The sequence below is a fragment of the Tinamus guttatus genome, unplaced genomic scaffold, assembly GCF_059628265.1.
Source record: "Tinamus guttatus ecotype Peru unplaced genomic scaffold, ASM5962826v1 Tinamus_guttatus_pri_ptg000104l, whole genome shotgun sequence".
Taxonomy (NCBI): domain Eukaryota; kingdom Metazoa; phylum Chordata; class Aves; order Tinamiformes; family Tinamidae; genus Tinamus; species Tinamus guttatus.
This window is the reverse complement of record NW_028288638.1, coordinates 129697-148469: the sequence shown is the minus strand read 5'-3', so window position 1 is coordinate 148469 and position 18773 is coordinate 129697. Positions and strand designations below refer to the sequence as shown.

At 40.8% G+C, this 18773-nt stretch overlaps 1 protein-coding gene across 1 annotated transcript in view; it reads left to right on the top strand.

Annotated features, from left to right (window-relative positions):
- LOC104565350 (contactin-associated protein-like 2) overlaps window positions 1–18773 on the top strand; it is a 971843-nt gene that overhangs the window by 939400 nt on the left and 13670 nt on the right. The window contains exon 22 of the mRNA XM_088520855.1: window positions 18252–18482. Coding sequence (XP_088376981.1) covers window positions 18252–18482 — 231 coding nt within the window. The remainder of the gene's footprint in view (window positions 1–18251; window positions 18483–18773) is intronic.

Here is an 18773-nt window from a genome sequence, read left to right as displayed (position 1 = left end):
TCATATTTGGATATGACTGAAAGAAAGCTGAATCAGCATGGTAAAGGCTACTGGCCTAGGAATGAGTCAGAAAATTCAAAAGGCCTAAAATAAAACTAAAATAACCTGTAATGGGCTTATTTTGTCTATGAAGGATCAAGTTATTCTTGACTTTTGAATGGTGCCAGGAAATTTTGCTAGCAGGAAAATCATATCCATTTATTACCTAAACTGAAATGCAACCTCTGGAAGAGCAGTGTGAGTGCAGGACTCACTGTGGACAACCGTGGACAATGTATTTGAAAGGGCACTGGTTGAATGTGTCATTTAAGTTTGTGGAAGTCTATGACCTGATTTCAGGACTGCGATTCATAGTCTTTGGAGTCAAGAATTAAGGCATGTTATTTGGGAGACTAAAATTGTAAAAGCGGTTGTGTTACTCAAGGACAATCTTAGTGTTAGCTTCTGTATAGCCTTGTCTTCTAACACAGAGAAAGAGTATATCAGCACGATCTATACCAACTCTTCTGCCATGTGTTTCACAACTATTTGTACTTAATGAGAACAGTCTTGTGGTTTTAGTTGACATGATGGAATGGAGGCAAATTGCCTCTTGCTTCTTAGCAGTGACACCTCACAGCCTCTGGGTGTTTTGTTCAGACCTTCTGCTGGCGGCTGTCATCAGAATGATGTGCCCCTTCTGCACCTTTCCATCCTACAAAGGACCAGTCAATGTATTTATCTTCATAATGAACCAGAAAATAAGGAAATGTCATTCACCCCACTATACCCCCGGAAAGCTGGCAAAAAAAAAAAAGCAAGTTGAGCCAAGAGCAGGCTTGTACATAGCTTTCCCAGACAAAAGACACAGTATCTTAGCTATTGTGCCAACCTTGTTTTCGAGGTATACGCGTTAAACAGGAAGAGAGTGTTACCTTTTCCCTTGTTGGCTGAAATTTAAGTTTTAACAGCTCCTTCACAGACTGGCATACAGATTTAAGTGAATATATGAGTTGTATTCTACACTATTTTAAATGCTGCTGTTTAACTTAATACCTAAAAGTTAGAGCTAGCAAGCTTGAAGAGATGATGAACTTCTGCTTTCTTCTAATTTGCTGTTAAGTCTTGTTGATGAAGTGCTTTGAAATTCTGAAGTTCTCTAATGAAAATGATATGAATCTGTCAGTCAAAATGTTTTGGCTATATCACTGTCCAGTTATATACAATTTAGATTTTCTAGATGTTGTAAATCAGAGTTTTTTTATAATATTTTCTCTTCTGTTAAGCAGGTCTAATTTAGTGCCAAACCTGTCCTCAGCATGTCAAAAGCAACATCATCTTGCCATGTGTATTGTCACAACTCTTTCACAAAACAAGCTTTTTGCTCTTATGACTTTTGAAAAAAAGCATATGCAGAAAGAAAAAAAAAATGCTGAAAATACCAGTGAGTGTAAGCGTTTTCCACATGACTTCCAAGAGCCATCTTTCTGAATGTGAGCTTATTGTTTAGGGTTAGCTGTCTTAATATTGTCTCAAACTCCATACTTAGGTTGCATTTGCTAAGATAATTTATTGCAGAACCAACAGGAGTTTTGATTCTTAGGAAAGCTTAAAGCCCAGAAGCCCAAGAACATCCTACTTTCAGGGACAGCCCTTTGAGGAGAGCCTTAGCTGGGCTGTTACAGGCTCTCATTAAGCCTTGTGAAGTTACACTGCTGAGAAAGGGCTTATTTAACTTGCTTGCAACCAGGAAGCTGAGTTGCAAGCTTTATTAAAGATGAATGTTTGTTAAATATGCTGAGATTGCTCCTGGTATCTCAGGCTGCTCCTGGTATCTCAGGCAAGAACTGGACAAGACTTTCAACTCAGCATCCTGTATTATAACCTTATGCTTTAACTTTTAATTATTCGCTATTAACTTCTAACTATTCCGTGATTCCCATACAACTTAATGAACTAGAGTAAAATATCATTGTTTTCATTCTGTGAAACAAAGATGACATTTTTCATCTTCCCCTTTCTTCTTCTCACAACAGATAATGACCAAACTTAGGTCTCAAATTTGGGCAATCAATTGGACTCATCTTGCAGATTTTCTGTTGCCAGTTTTAAACAGATGTTCTTAATTTTTCCAGCTTTCTGTACTCGTAACAGCAAAGGTAGTGGCAATGCTCTAGAATTTCATCCCATGATTATATCTCATTAAATAAGAGCAAATTTGCCAAGTAAATATTATTATGTCCATTTACGGATGACTAGTTCAAGTGATGCGTCTTGCTACAAACTAATTGCCTAGAAGAAAGTTGAAAATGACAGTTCCAACTCTAGTAAACAGATGGCAGTGACTCTGTAGAGTACCAGAGGGAGCAATCTGGAGGTGTCTTCAATTCTGGGTCAGGATTTCACCTTTAAAACTGAAGCCAGTCGGCACTTTGTCCTTTGCTTTCCGTGGAATTTGCATCCAGGATCTTTATGTCCAAGCTCTTCAGGTGTGTGTGCAGAGGTTTTTTGGAAGGGAGCTCTACTATTTGAAATGTTTCTCTGCAGGTATCTTCTGACCATGTCTTTGATAGGCATCCCCCCTTTGATAGGTATCCTCATTTCACCTCATGCATGACAGTATAAAACTTGCATACATTTTCTTGAACTGCAGCCAAGTAGTAATAAAGAGGCTGGTATAAGGGGTCAGTCAGAGACAAGACTTGACATTCTTGTAGCATGAAGGAGTTGCTAAAATAATATTGAAAGTGAGGCAGTATTGCTCACATTCAAATATTTAATGGAAAAGCCAAACATGCATCTAGAAGCAAAACAAAACATGAGGTGATGGCTAGGTGCTCATCAGCTTGTAATGACAGAAAAGGAGCAAGCACTTGCTGTCTGTCCTGGAAATAATTACACTCCCTTCAATTACGGTGGCCATCCAGAGGCAGTGAGAGGGAACCTAACTAAATATTATGAAAACTAATACTCATGCTAAGGCATTGCTTAGCAGAATTATTCAGAATTAGAGTGAGAAATAAAAGGATGCTGTGTAATCTTGAACCTCAACTTTTTAAAATAATATGTCCAGTCACTTAAGTAGAACCAGCATTAAGTCCCTGTGTGATTAAGACAAAAGAGAGACTGCTTAAAGCCGATGTCCTCAAAAACTGGATTTGGCAGCACAGATTTCTTAAAAGAATGATTTACTGAGACAGCAAGTTTGGTTTCTTTTTCATTATAAGATCAATGTTCTCTCTGTAGATTGCATATATTTCTCTTTTTTTTGTAGTTAGTATTCATAGGATCTTTCAGATGAGGAAAGGGTGATATGCAGGGCCTTGCACTAACCTAGACAGTGATGGAGAACGACTGCTGTAGTGCATGATTAGTGTGTAAGGTCCCAATCTGAGACTGTGACTCCAATGGGATAAGCTTTGTTTGCTTACTGATATTAGAGAACAGTCCCAATAGGATGGTAAAAAAGAAGATACTTAATTAAGAAATAATTGCAATTATGAGCAGAAGAAGCCACCTTAATTTTGTCTGCGTTATCCAGCTTCTCACCCTTCTGGAGCATTATAGCGAAATGTCATGTCTCTTCAGTAGGACAAACTGAGTAGAAAATGTCCATTGCTTGTAACTCAGGGCCTTAAAGGACTGCTTGTTCAGTCTAACCTGTATATCCAGGTGAATTTTCAGCTCATGAAGCCTCGCTGTTTGTGTAAGAACGCATCTTGCAGAAAAGGCACACATCTTTCATTCACAAACATCCCCTCTTAGGTAGCTTGTTGCAACAGCTAATCTGCCTCACTTTCAAAAACTGCCTACTTTATTTCCCTTATGTGTCTGGCTTTTGCTGACTGACACACTTTTGTTATGCCTTTCTTGGCTACATTAAAGAGCTCTTTAGCTTCTTGTGCATTCTCGGAATTAAAACACTCTTTTCTTCACAAACTAGATAAAGTGACTTGATATCTTCCTTTTTCCCACATACACATCGAAGGACTGTGTGACCTCTCTTTTGCTAGAGCATCAGACCAAGGTCTCATGTCAAATGGGTGAGAAATCACATTGGAAGGAACAGCCCCTCCACCCCACTGCACACTTGTCCAGTCTTCTTTGAGCTTCAGTGCAACTCTGTATTTGACTATGCTGAAAATGCCCTCCTTTTTTTTTTTTTTTTTTTTTGGACTAGCCCCAGCTTACTAAGCAACCCAAAGTGTTCTGTAGGGTATGTGAGGTCTGACCTCCTGTGTGGCCAACTAGTGCAACCACACGCAGTTTTTACACTTGGGGTCATCCATGAATATGCTGAATAACATGATACTAATCTCTGCAGAACCTCACAAAAGCTTATAATCCATGATTTGTTTTCACTGAGCCTGTGCTATATTGATCTTGCATAATTCTAATTTCATTAAACAATCATGATATTCAGGCAAACAGCCCTTTCAGAAATATAGAGCATCTACACAGTTACTGAGCTTGACCAAACCTTCACTCAAGGTCAAATCTGAAAGGCTTTTAAGAAGCTTTTTTCTAAGAAAGAAAACTGTCGGCATTAGCTAAATTGTTAGTAATAAAATTCTATATAATCTCTACTGCTTGTATGAAAATGGATATTGGGCTAGTTATTTAGCAGCTAACCATCTCATCCAACTAATTTTTAACAGTTTTCTTTCTTTTTAAAAAAAAAAAAAAAAAACACAACAGAAGGACCCTTCTTGTCTTCTGTAATATCTCCAGTTCTCAAAGGTATGTGTAACACTGTAGGGGCAGTAATCTCTTCAATTTACTTCCCAGAGTTCTCAGAGCACACTCATGAATAGATCCCAATAAAAACATTTATCTCAGATTTTGTTTGGTTCTTTTTTTTTCCTCTTCTGAATAGAAACAAACAGAAATTCACGTTCTTATATGATACAAGCATCATGTCACAAAACAGTGGAACCTTGCAATTTAAAATATAAGCTATTCTTAAATAGCCACTTCAAGCGGTGGTTTTCTTTCTTGCCTCCCATTCAGCTCTGTTCATTATTTGCCCGGGCTTTGGACAGCTAGCCTTTTTACAGCATGTACATCACATATTGAATGTAATCAGGTTATGATTGCTGGTCCCTAGGCAACCGCCATCTTCCAGTCCAGTGATTAATTCATATTTATCCATCATAATGAAGTTCAAACTAATTATCTAATGTCATAGCCAGTAACATTTTAGGACTAAAAAATAGTATGACGTTTTAATACTGGCTTTGTGGGATCCTAGCATATGCAAACCAAATGGAAGTCTCTAGGAAACAAGAATGAGGGTTTTTTTCCATACACAACACACATAAGAAGTAACTCATCATCTTTTCCTGGTGTTTATTAGCTTGCATGTTGAGACATATAAAGATCATGCTGTTTTGAGTTATGTATAAACAAAAATCCACTAATGATATTTTTTCAAATAGTGTTCCTTACCATATATCCCAAGCTACTCTAAACACACTGTAGCCAGAAATTAACATTCCTGTCAAGTAAACTGCCTTTCAAGAATGTAATTATAAGTGAGAATTTTCTGTTCCCTCTGTTTATATCTCAGGCTCAGAGCTTATGAATACAGGCAATTAAAATTTGATGTCTTTTCCTACTAAATTATTATTTTAGACTTCCAAGAGGTGGAATAAAAATGCTGCACAGAGCTCTTCTGCAGCTAAACTGCTTCCGGAACTTGGGCCAACTCATTTAAATTTAGTTTGAGTGTCTCTAAATTGCACACTGCAATGCTGAGAGACCTTTCAGCCTCCTGTGAAATTCTGAGTGTCTTGCAATACCTACTGCTGAACCACTGCTTGCAAAAAATCTTTTATCTCTGTTAGAATTATTATAGGTTCCCATTCACCAGTTCAAGATTTTTGTTTTACTGGTTTTTTATTATTATTATTATTATTTAAATGAGCAGGTTCATGCCTCACTTACAGGACTGAGGCAGCTCTCTAAGGATGCGTGAGTTTGCCATGCCAAAAAACCACACAGCCCAGGACATGCATGTGCCTGCACAGAGAGGTACTCACTTTTATTAAATCAAAGCCAGTTTCTTTCAGAACAACCAGAGATATCAGACCTCAGTAAAATTATGATGGCAGCTGATTTAGACAAATTACAGCCTATTCAGAAATAGAGATATTTTGTTCAGATCTAAGCACTCTGTGAATGACAGTTTTGTTCCGTGAAGTCCTCCATTTTACATATGTATTAAAAGAAATCCAAATGTGAAAGGCCCTTCAGTCAAATATTTTTGGTTGCTTTTATTCTGTCTCAGAAAAAAAAAAAAAAAACAGCCTTGCTGAGTTTTTAGTGAAAAGGCAAGCATCACAGAATTTTAATCATGTGACCATTTTGTAGTGATTTGGTGAAGAAAGTATACAGTAGCCTTAAATATGCCTAAACAGCCAATAACATGTGGTGGTGTAGTTTAAAAGCTATAGTAAATACTCTTCAAGGCATTTCCTTACTGACATAGCATACACACACACACAAAAAGAATGAAAATAAAATATGCAATTAAAAAAAAAACTTATAATTCATACTTTCAACTGTTTCCAATAGGTTGTCTCTTTTGAACACACAAAAGATTGAATGAAAAGTAATCTAAGGATATGTGAAGTGTAAGAAAACTAGTATTATTTTTCTAAAAATACAGAGAGGAGAAAGCACTTTTCTTCCTGAATATATCTAAAAATATTATTGTCTATATACTATTGCAGAAATGGTAACCATGACTGTGTCAGTAATACCTGAAGCTGTCAGTAGTGCTTATTTGAAAGTTTTACTATTCTGTACAACATAAAAACCTACAGTGAGATCTGCTGTGCTCCAGGATGGGCATGGAAGACCGAAATTGTGAGGCAAATTGACCTTCCAAAAACATGGTGTCCTGAAAGATAAATGGAACTTTAGCTCAGCTCAGTAGTATCAGCGTCTCCTGCTTGATTTTGGTAGTGCTGTATGCTATAGAGCCTCTAAGGAAGCTATGAATCTGGTTCCGTGTTTCTCCATCCCGGCCCATCCAAGATCAATTCCTTCCATTATGGCAATTAGACCCGAGCACGTCTCTGGTAAAGTGCTAAATTTGCTAGCCTCCCTCATGCACTTCTGGTGCCTTCTCACTGGAGAGAAAGCCAAGCAGGCCCAAATAATTTGTGCCCTGGCCAGCACATTTTGCTGACTCTAGTGATGGTTTTTGTGTGAGTCAGAGTTGGCAGCCTCCCTCTTTTGAAGCCAGGCAGTGCCTGTATCCACATGGGCTCCACCACAATGTGGAAGTAGGAGTGGGACAAGGCAATAGGAGATGACAGTGACAAGGTCTAGCCATCCTGGGATGCATCCCTTGGGGACCCATGGGTGGCAGGTCAAGGGAGATGATCCTGCCCCTCTAATCAGCCCTGGAGAGGCCACATCTGGGGATCTGCGTCCAGTGCTGGGCTCCCTCGTCCAAGAGGCACGTGGAGAGAGTCCAGTGCAGAGCTACAGAGATGACCAGGAGACTGGAGCTTCTCTCCTACAAGGAAAGGCTCGAGGAGCTGGACCTGCCCAGCCTGGAGGGGTGACCTGGGGGGGAGGGGTTACCATACTAGGACATATTCAATAGCCACCTGGGCAACATGACCCTGCTTGAGCAAGCATCCCTCAACTGTTCTGCAATCCCCTATTATGGATCACTACGTCTCTATTCCAACGCCCGGCTTGTGTCTGTCCCTTCAGCTCTTCTCCTTTCCTGCCTCTGGCAGCCGTTCCCGGCGCCTGCTCACACAGAGCCGAGGCGGCAGGTGAGGATGTAAAAAGTGACGCTGCTCTCCTTCCAAATCTCCAGAAAGCAGCCAGACCCCCCCCAAGTCCGCGCCGAGGATTTGCTTCTCCGCCCCCTCCCTCGCTGCAGGAGGGAGCTGCGCGGCAGCGACGCCCCCGGCTCGCAGGGGAGGGCCGGAAGGGGAGGAAGGAAAGGGGAGAAGGAAAGAAAAAAAGACACGATAAAAAAGGGCAGGTGAGGCAGGCGGGAGGAGGGAGAGTCGCTCGGAGTTGGCGTAGATCCCACTGCTGTGACGAGCCGGCGCCCGTTCTCTGCGCAGAGGTGAACTCTCCCCGCGGCGTGGGCATGGGCACGGGCACGGGCACGGGCACGGGGTCGGGGGACAGGGACAGGGACAGGCACAGACACGGGGCCGAGGAGAGGGGGCCGGGCAGGGGACCCCGCCACCCCGCACAAAGCGGTCACGGAGCGGGCTGCGTGCGGGCGGCTCGGGCGCCTGGCTGGTGCGGCAGGGCGGCTGCAGCGGGAGGAAGGCACGAGCCGGTCCCCATCGTCCTCCCGCGCCGGTGCTTCGACCCACCTGTAAGGCTGTTGGGTTTTCTGTTTGTTTGTTTTAAATATCTCTATATTTTATTTATTTATTTATTTATTGCTGGGCATGCCCGTTTTCTGATCCAGTTGGTGTGAAACTGAACGTTTGAAGTCTTATCTAAAGAAAAACGTAAGGACAAAAAAAAAAAAAAAAGGAAAAAATTGCAGTATTTCTTGTCTCTAGCAGTCTTGAACTGGCTTAACGTACTATTTCAATATATCTCTATCCTATAGGTGGCATGATATCCTATAATGCCGATCTTTTATTCATTTATTGTATAGATGCCTCATGCACGTAGAGTTATTGTTGCAGCCTGGTCCCCCTCTCCTCAAAACAACCCCGTGCGGTTTTTCATGAGGCAGCCCGGTGTGGGGGGTCCTTGCTGCTCACGAAGCCTTGAGGAGCCGGAGTGCCGTGAGGAGCGAGGTGCCCTCGCCGCCCGTGACCGGCGCTCGGAGGTCAGGGTGGTTAAAACGGGCTGTTTTGCCCCTTTTCATAGGAGGCGTTTTGCTTGAGGCCAGGAGAAGGCTTCAGGCTGGCACGCCCCGTCCAACAGGGTGCAAAGGTTAAGTCTCAGGTCCACTCCTACATTTTTCCCCTCTCCCCGCAGCACATCAAGCCCACTTTGCTTTCCTTTGATCCCCAGTTTATCTGTTAAACTTTGCATATATGTGACAAAGAAAAAAAAAATCAAAAGTCTTGCGTTTTTTTTCTGCATCAGCCAAGTCTCAGTGTTCTCATCTTTGCTGGGATTTGGCTTCTCATTTTCTTGCTGCTTCAGGCTTTTGATGACTGACTTCAGTTTCCAGTGCTTGGGAATTAGGTTTTGCACACCTTGCCAGTGTCTGTCTCCTTGGAAAAAATGTCAGTTCCAAAAGAAATTTTGTTTGCGAATCAAGTTGAGTAGAAATCAGACGTGGTAGGTGTGAGAGCTGTGGATTTCTTTTTAATTTAAAGATAAGCCCTGTGGGACTGATGGGAAAGTTGTATCTTGATGGTACAAACACTCCTAAAAGTGGTGTCTTGGTGAACAGTTTTCAGATATTTTATCTTTAAAACCTATTTAAGAATACAGAAGGGAAATAAAAGGCATACATAATATATAACTAAAAAAAAAAAAAGATGATTTTTTTTTTCGGTTTTGATTTGTATCAAATACCTGATTCAAATGGCTACTCTAACTTTGTCCCTGTTTTCAAGTGAGTCAATAAAATAAGCAAAGGAAGAAGGAGGAAAGAAAAGCAATTTCAACCTATCTACTTTTATGATGAGACGGCAACTTTTATTAAGGTGTTAGAGGCTGGTGGTGTACAACATACAGCATAATATGAGAGGCATTTGCAAATGGCCATACAGGGGCACGAGTTAAATGACAGAAGTGGTATTCAGCCTAAAATTGTATTATTTTAATATAATTAGTTAATATAGTCAGTTTTTAACAAATATTATTAACTAAATGGATTGGAACTTGTCCAAGACACATTGCAAGAATCTTGTTTGATTTATTTATTTATTTCCTGGCCTGAAAAGCATTTTCTGAGTTCCATTACAGCCAGCCTCCATAAAGCATAAAAGCATTATGCTCTTGTGCTTTATTTTAGACAAACCGTATGAATGAGGCTGCATATTCGTTTTGCACAGTAACGCTCTTCCTATATGTTGTGTTTATGTTCTGCCCTGAGGCTTATGAAACCCTGTGTAGATTATCTATCATGAGCTTTATTTTACGGGGAACTTATAAATCCTGCTGAAACGCACTATCCCTCCCAGTTCTGAGGCTCCTTTGTCTATAGCAACAACTCTTATTTTTTGACAGCAATAGCTGTGGTGCTAAAGACTCGGGTGCTTTGTCAGTTGTTTTCGGTTTGAACAGAAAATCTGCTAATTCCCTTTCTTCATCATCCCCCTCCCCTCCCTCCAATCGGGGATCTACCTACAAAGGGAAAGTAGCTGAAATGTTTAGCTCTTTGTGGTGGGGGTTGCTCTCCTTTTGCCCTCCAGGTTTGCTCTTTTATTAAGTGAAGAAAGTATAGGGTAGGAAAAAAAAGATTCTTTTGTCAGATGCTTAGACTTTTTTTTTTTAACCTTAAAAGTGCTGATTTTTGCATCTTGGGGTAAATCACAAGATACTGAGCATTACTTTTATCAGTCAAAGGATTTTCAATATCCTTTCAGAGGGATTGTGCTTAAGGTAAGGGCTAGAACCTGGCTGAATGATATGAGTGCCCCTTGCTGTCACTTCAGACCACCATCTAGGTGGTTCGCGTTTCTTTTTAGTTTTCCATATACCTAGGTTTCCTGCTTTAAACTGCAGGCTGAGGTTTTCTTTGTCTCTGGTGCCAGAGGAGAATGGTTAGACAAGAGAATTAAAATGCATCGCAAATTTATGAAGAGATGGTAGTACCATCCATGGTCGGCTGTAGAAGACTCCCCACATCACTTGGTGATGCTCAGTGACCTTTCCAAAGCCCAAGGTATCCATTGGATTTTTTTAATTGTTTAAAAGTTATGCCCACCATTGTTGTTGTTTTTTTTTTTTTTTATGTATATCTCAAAACACTTAAAGTGAATTAGGCGTAATGCCATCCCAGGTAGATGCTGGGGGAATTCTCCATGTGCTGCCAATAGAGAGGGATGAGTTTGTTGCAAGTATTTGAATAGCTGGTGTGACTGGCTAGAAGTTCTGCAGTGAGACAGTAGCAAAATGTGAATAAAATATTTGTTCATTTGAAGAAGTCGTGTTCACTGTTATTGCCAGGCTTCATTTCTCAGGCTTCCAGTTATTAAAAACTTTGTATCATCAGTTAATACTCCTAGTACGTTGCACTATATACTGCTGCTGCCCAACCAGTTTGGTTGGGACTGCCCTGCTAATATCATTTACTTGGGTTTCTGGGACAGGATTTCAATGCACCACAAGTAGGTCCTCTCAGTATTTCACCCACAGTCAGTGAGTTTGTCTGGCTGTACAGACACTGTCGAAGCAAAATTCTTCTGTCCAAGCTGTCCCTCTTTGTAAAAAGGAAGAGATTCTCGCCATGGTGCTTGCTTGCAGCCACCTTCCCATAGCCCTGTCCTCCCAGAGAAGCATCTTGTCCTGTGTGTGTTTCAAGAGCAGGATGCGCTAGCTCTGCTTTCAGGAATGGCCCAAATAAGTTCCTTTTGTTTTATATTTGGTCTGTACTGCTGGTTGAAGTTTAATCAGAAGTTGAAATAACAGCCAAGGGAATTTTGAGGATGGTGTGGCAGGTCTTCACTGTAATTTAGCTCAGGGCTCATACCTGCCCAAAGATTCCTGCCTTTTCACTGCTGCAACTTCATTAAACACCCTCCTGGGATTTTAGCTTGTCTGTTTCACATTGTGGGTATTCAGAATAGCTCATATAGCACAAATTATTTGCACAGTTTAGTATTATGTAATTTTTGGATATGTTTTCTAGAAGCACTGCTCTGATGCAGTGAGAAGAATCACCAGTGTATAAAACAGGTATTTGAACAGGTACTTGAGGTACAGGTACTTCAGGACACTTGTTGGAAGAACTAGGTGAAGCATCAGGATTTAGTTTACCCTCTGCTTACCCCCAGCTGGGTGCTTAACAACCCTGCTTGGATGCAGTCCTGTGCCACGTGCTCTGGGTGACCCTGCGTGTGCAGGGGGTTGGACTAGATGATCTCTAGAGGTCCCTTCCAACCTTAACGATTCTATGATTCTATGATTCAATATGCGCTTTTGAGCCCTGCGGCTTTGCTCCAGCAGACATCCGCCTCCCCAGGTATGTTCTCCCTCTGACCGCATGCTGTAGGTGATCAAAGCCTTTTTTTTTTTTTTTTTTTTTTCTTTCCTCTCTTTTTTTTACACCCTGACAGTCCTCGAGTGCATGTGCCAGGGTTTGCTGCTGTGCTGGACCGCTCCAGCAAGGCGTCAGATACTGTGCGTGCGAGAAGACACTTTAGCTGTCTTGGGGGACTGGGACTTCTGGAAATCAATAGCTTCCTCCCAGGGGCCTTTAAGCTGCTTTCTATTATGCCAAGCCTGATACAGTAACGTGGAACCACTTAAGATGCCTGTTGGGCTGATCTTTGAGCAGGGGGCAATGTAATGAGATATCTCTCAGAGTACCTGGGACAAGGGAACACAGGATGCTTTATTTTGCAGAGGAAAATCTATTGCTAGGGCTGACCTGAAAGCAATTAGTGGTTCATTTAATTGAATCAATGAATTCACCTATGCAGTCTATTATAGTGTTCCAGAGAGATGATTTAGGCTCAATTTAGTACAGCTAGCTGAAGGTTATAAAGATTTATAATGGATTACCTCTTTCTACCTACTGAGTGGAGGCTTTCTTAAATGAAATAGAAGAGCATCCTGGAAATTTCTAGCCAGGAATAGGAGATATATGGTTTTGCCACAGAATGATATTATTGATATGGCTACTGTATTTCCAGGATTGTTAAGCACTCAAGTTTCTTCTTGTAACTGGGCACATTTAGATTGATTATTGAATTCAAACCTAACAACAGGATTTTTCACTATTTTTGAAAGGAAAATTCAAATACTGTCTTGTTTTAAATGTATAAGATGGAGCATTTAGTGAAATTGAACTGAAAGAGCTGTGATTATGCTGCTGGGACTTCTGCTTAAAAGGCATCCTCTATCGCAACCAAAATCAGTCCAGTATACATTGCTTTTCTTGTCCTTTTCTCACTATGTGCTACTTTGGACAGAGCTTTTACAACCACGAAAAAGAAAGAATACTAGATGTCTGTAAAATTTACAGAGAATCTTGCTATACTTACTTAGATACGCCTTAGATAGGGCTGCTTTTGGCTGTGAAGGGCATCACAACAAACTCTAAGGAAATTTTTAACAGAATATTTATTACATAAAATGGTTGCACATATGCAAAAACTACTTCAAGTTCTAGTTCCTAATGGAATGTAAGTCATGATGAATGGGTGACTTGATCCCCCTCTGAATGTATTGAATACTATGCAAGGTTCAGAATTTGTTATAACTTCCTGTATTGATCTACATTTCAGAGTCCTTTGAAAGAAAAAAAAAATGCAATGACAGAGCAACTTGGATAGATGTTCAGTGTATATGCTTCATAAAACATAGTAGTTTACAAAGAGTATTTTCCTGCAGAGAGGGTATTTCCCTCCTTCATAACACCCGAATCTTTCTCCTCTCTCTCTTTCTGAATTTAGGGACAGCCACGGCTGTCTTTCGACACGTGGAAAGGTTATAGTGGTCTGGCACAATATTCTCCTGGATTTTATTTGTTTGCTGCAGCTCACTGTATATGTGATTCCTTCTATGATCTTCATGCAGGGAATTTTACATAAATAGAAAGCATTGCTGTTTTGTCTATGAAAAACCTGTTCAGTGCAGTGGATCAAGCATGTGTTACTTGTTTCTGTTAAATCAGGCTGCCATTTTTCTCTAGTCTTTTTCAGTGATGCTAGAAACCCATCCCAAATGCAAGTGCTAGAATTGAGCAGAGCAGTGCTATGAAAAACACACTACTTTTTTGTCCACAGAGGTCCTGCAGCCCTTTCAGCTACCCTGTAGATAGATGTGTCAGAGGTAAACATGTAAAGTAGAGAGGAGAGGGAAGAAATGGCCTGAAATGGTTCCTCTTTTTGACACACGTCTGCTTGTACACGTCAACTGAGCACTGACTGGGTCGGTTTTGGTGATAATCTGAACCAAATTGTTTGTCTTGCAGTAGTACCTGGGCATGAGTCACAATTCTGCATCTTCAGGTATCATAGCAAAGTTAAAAGCTCCTAAAAAACAGCTAACCTAAGTGATGAGTATAGACTCACCAGGATTTCTGTATGCTGCTTATACGATTATTGCTTTTACTTATATGATTATTATGATTATTACTGGAACAGGCTGCCCAGAGAGGTTGTGGGGTCTCCTTCTCTTGAGATCTTCCAGACCTGCCTGGATGCCACCCTGTGCCACATGCTCTAGGTGTGCCCCCCTGTTGGAGCAGGGGGGTTGGACTAGATGATCTTTAGAGATCCCTTCTAACCTCAACCATTCTGTGATACTTACATCCAGTTATTTCTTTTCTAATATGCAATGTATTTTTGCTTTTTTAATTTTTTTTTCCGGATCCCTAGGATAATGAATTTCAACTTGTTGTACACTCATTAGTTAATGGTGCCCCATGTGTTGCAGTTCAAATGGCTGCAGCGACCTGGTTCAGGGACGGCACGGCGACCACCCCCAAACCACTCGGGCTATCAGCTAGTTGACAGCAATGTGGTGGACGGCAAATGGCCTTTATTGATGGGAAACAAGGTGTTATATATCTAGGTTTACAACGTCACATCCGTCTGCTTACACCATAGACTAAACACTATTGGCTACTAGGGGCCCTATCTTTCCGTACAGCACGATATCTTCCGGCCGCCGTTCCCTAACTATCTGCAACACCCATGTCATTAGCATGCTCAGGAAAAACTGTTCTTTGCATCTTTTTACCCAGGTTGAAAAAAAACTAATAGGGCATAATTTTCAATTGAGAAGTAATGCTGTTCATCAATATGTGGCATATTTCTGTCATAGCTGTGGAAAATAAGCACTGAAATAAAAACTGAGAATTCAATTCCAATAGCTTTTTTTGGCCTAAAAAAGCATAAATAACAAATAATTGGTGTTAAATCTAATTTCAGTGAATTATAGCACACAAAAAATGTGGCAACAGCACTGAAGTTCTTAGTGTTATATGTGTTAGTTATATCCATTTTTAAAATCTTAATCTGAGTAGGCAGTTGTGTAGCTATTCTGAAAATGTTCAGTGTTAAATGTTTGTATATTAAAGACAGTCTGTGCTAAAATGGATTTAATAGAATGGCCTTTGGTTTATATTCATGGTCTTCCTCTCAAGTTGGTTGATTATGCGGTCAAGGGAGTAAACAGTTAAAAACAGAAGTGAAACTTAGCCTTTGAGTATGGTGGGTTTTTTTAAGAAGTCTTTTCATTGGATGCAGAGATGCTTGTGGGTAGGTAGAATGCCAAAAAAAACACTGCTGCATCCGAACTGATCGCTTCTGATGCTGTAATAACACTAGTAATATTAATTTACATGGCTTTGCACTAGCTTATGTGCTAAAAATTAAAACAAAGGAAAACAGCTGCAGTGTACATTTCCCTGTATTTTACATAATATGACATTCATCTTTTTCCCCATTGCTATAGAGGGAAAATCGAATTTTAGCCCTGGCACCAAAGGCATATTTCATTATGCAATCATTGTGATCCCCAAGGACGAGTTTATAGCAGGCTCAAGTACACAGGGAGACAAAGTGTAATGGACTAACATGAGAGAATAGTAGTGTGCAGAGACCCACGGGACTTGCAGGGAAAGGGGCTTGTTCACAGCTGCAACACGAAACATTCACTTGATCCATCTTGTGATACTGTTGATGCATTGTGAGCCAATCACAAAATTACTTGAGGTGACATTTCATAGCTATCATTTGTGGAGTGTTTTTTAAAAAAAGTAAGACACCTTGAATAAAGCTCATTATTTTTGTTATTTCCTTCCTTTCTTACAGGAGCTAATATCCATCTCTTACTGTTCACTGAGTTACAGACGAGTAGTGCCGAAGTAGCACAGTTGTACTCAGGATATTTGTTATTGTCACTGAGGAATTGGTGGAAAGCTATTAGCATTACTGGGTGAAGTTCCACCAAATCTAAGTAAAGATGAATAAAAGGCTATCCCTAAACTGTTAATTAAAGTGATTAGTTCTTTTTTTTTTTTTTATTAGTTAGTTGATGAACATTTCTAAATGTTGCATGGGTTCATTTGTATGTACCATGAATATTGTATTGGAGTAGGGGACAGTGAGTATTGCAGTCAGGTATGAATCTTGTCCATCCCTGAGTCTTATGGTTTACAAGCAGCATTCAAATACACAAAAGCTTCTTTACAGCTTCTGTACACTAAATAAGGAAAATGTGTGTATATAGATGAGTATACTTATTTCAGTATTGAATTTAGGAAGGGGATTGTTCAGTCAGGCAACTTTTCTGAGAGGGAACGGGCTGAATGAAAGACCGTGTGACTAATGCCATGGTTTAAATGAATTTAATCTATCTCCAGACAATTCCAGAGCATGTTTGCACTTTGTCGCAGGTGACAGTCACTGCTCACTGACAGCCTGTGAAATGGGGCTGCCATGCTGATAAAGGCAACATGAGCAGAGGAAGAGTACATTGCCAGGAGAAGGGACACTGGGGAGGATGGAACAAATCTCATAGAGCAGCTCACATAAGGATTTCATTAGGATTTCATAAACTTTCAGATTATGCACCTTCCTTTTTTCCAGCTCTCATCGTGTTAATTCCTCCTGTCATGCCCACACATGCTCGTGTTTACTATGTAAACCCCAAATACAAACCTCATTTGAAATGCTCTGCCTAGTTTAGAGCCTTGAAACTCCATGTACATATGTCTGAGGTAGAACCATTATTGTTCTTAGGGATTATTACCCTTAGGGTATTGGGAACCATGGCAGATTTTAGGAAGCTCTCTCAGAAGGCCAAACCGCATTGCCTGTAAATAACTGATCCCAGGTCAGTTAGAACTGACCACAGGCTTGTCCAAATGATTTAGTGTGCTTTGCTAATGCACACTAACACACTTGCTAATAACTCCTATTTGAATTTTGCATAGTAAAACTAAAACCCAAGTGTGCTTTGGCTGCCAGCACTTGCCCAACTCTTAAAATAAATCTCTTCTCCACTTCCTCCTCCCACCTCTCTTGGGAGAATCCAGGGAAAGGAAAACTGAGCAGAAGCACGCAGTGCTCTCCGAGGCTCCGGAGTCAGATGCTGCAGTCCAGCATGAATGTGATGCTGCTGTGATTCATTTGCATTTACTGTCACAGAGGAAATGAACTTGAATTCCTCACTGCAATGTGAATATTCAGTTTGACTGTAGTGCTGCTTTGAAATGCTACTCCCTGCTGCAGGCAGCTGGTGCTGAATGAACAAAGATTTTGCCTCTGCATCGGTGTATGCCGGTGTATGCCGGGAAGAGTATTTAATGCTATCTCATGTCCCTGGAGGAGTAAAACAGCTGTGAATGATCTGCAAATTCCTTTGTAGTGAGGCTGTGTGCTGCACTTTTCTGGTTATTCTTCTGGAGATTGCTTTAACTATTTTTTTTTTTTTTTTTTAAAGAAAAGCAAGCTCCTTGGGTTTGGTGGAGAGTCTTATTTATTTGTTTGTTTGTTTGCTTGCTTATGGTGAAAACAAAGGTCTGGTCAGTCCTATGTTCTATTAATATTCTAACTACCAGTTTGCGTATTAACTGGCAACAAGAACTTGTGATATGCCCCGCATCCAAAATGCTCATGAAGAGCCTTTGACATCTCCTGGCGTATGTTTTTGTGCCACTCTGCTGGATTCCCCGTGGAAGCAAACTGGAGGGAGAGAGAGAGAGGCTATTTTTCCATCATGGGCTTCATGTTTTAGTGAGGAGATAGGGAAGAAGAGAAGGGAGCTGCAGGGAGAAGGGACTGAATGAAGGAATGAAGGAGTAGCAGTTGTTTCATGTGGGAAATAGGTAAATTGACAAGGATTACCCCTATAATTTCTCCTTTGTCACTTCTTGCAGAAGAGATTTTTCCGATCTTTCACACTCTGCTTCTTCTTCCTCCCAAGCCTTGCTTTGTAATGACAGTATAGCAGTGAAACCAGGTCCCATCAAGGCCTGAAGGTTTCCAGCTTTAATCTGAAATGAAATGTGAAGAAATCTGGCAAGCTCTGAAATGGGTTCAGACCCTTGAAAGAGATTTTGGAATTCAGCTCAGGGAATTATGTGCTGTGCACAGTGAATTTTATTGGTTAATCTTTTCTTTCTAATTCTTCAACAGAAATTGGGAAGATCGATCAAGATATCTATAAATACAACACACCGGGGTTCACTGGCTGCCTCTCAAGAGTACAGTTCAACCAGATCGCTCCACTCAAAGCAGCTCTGAGACCTACCAACATCTCCTCTCACGTCCACATCCAAGGAGAACTAGTAGAGTCCAACTGCGGCGCATCTCCGTTGACAATCCCACCCATGTCGGCCGCTACAGACCCGTGGCATTTAGATTCGGGTGAGTCACTTGACCAGAATGCAGGGAAGGAATATATCCACCCTCCCCTCAAAGGAAAAATGATTTCAGTGAAGCAGTTTATTGACTATTGTAGGGCAATTATTGCAGCATGAAATACAAAGCTGGAATACAGGAGAATTTCTGCTAGTTCTAAGTGCACTTTTTTAATCACAATTAAGTTTGTGGAGCAATGTTACCTTGTGGTAGCAAGAGGCAGCACTGACTTGTTTAGCTCTCCCCAGCACCTTCACATTAGAGTTTAGTTCATTTATGTCCCGCGTTCATGATGTA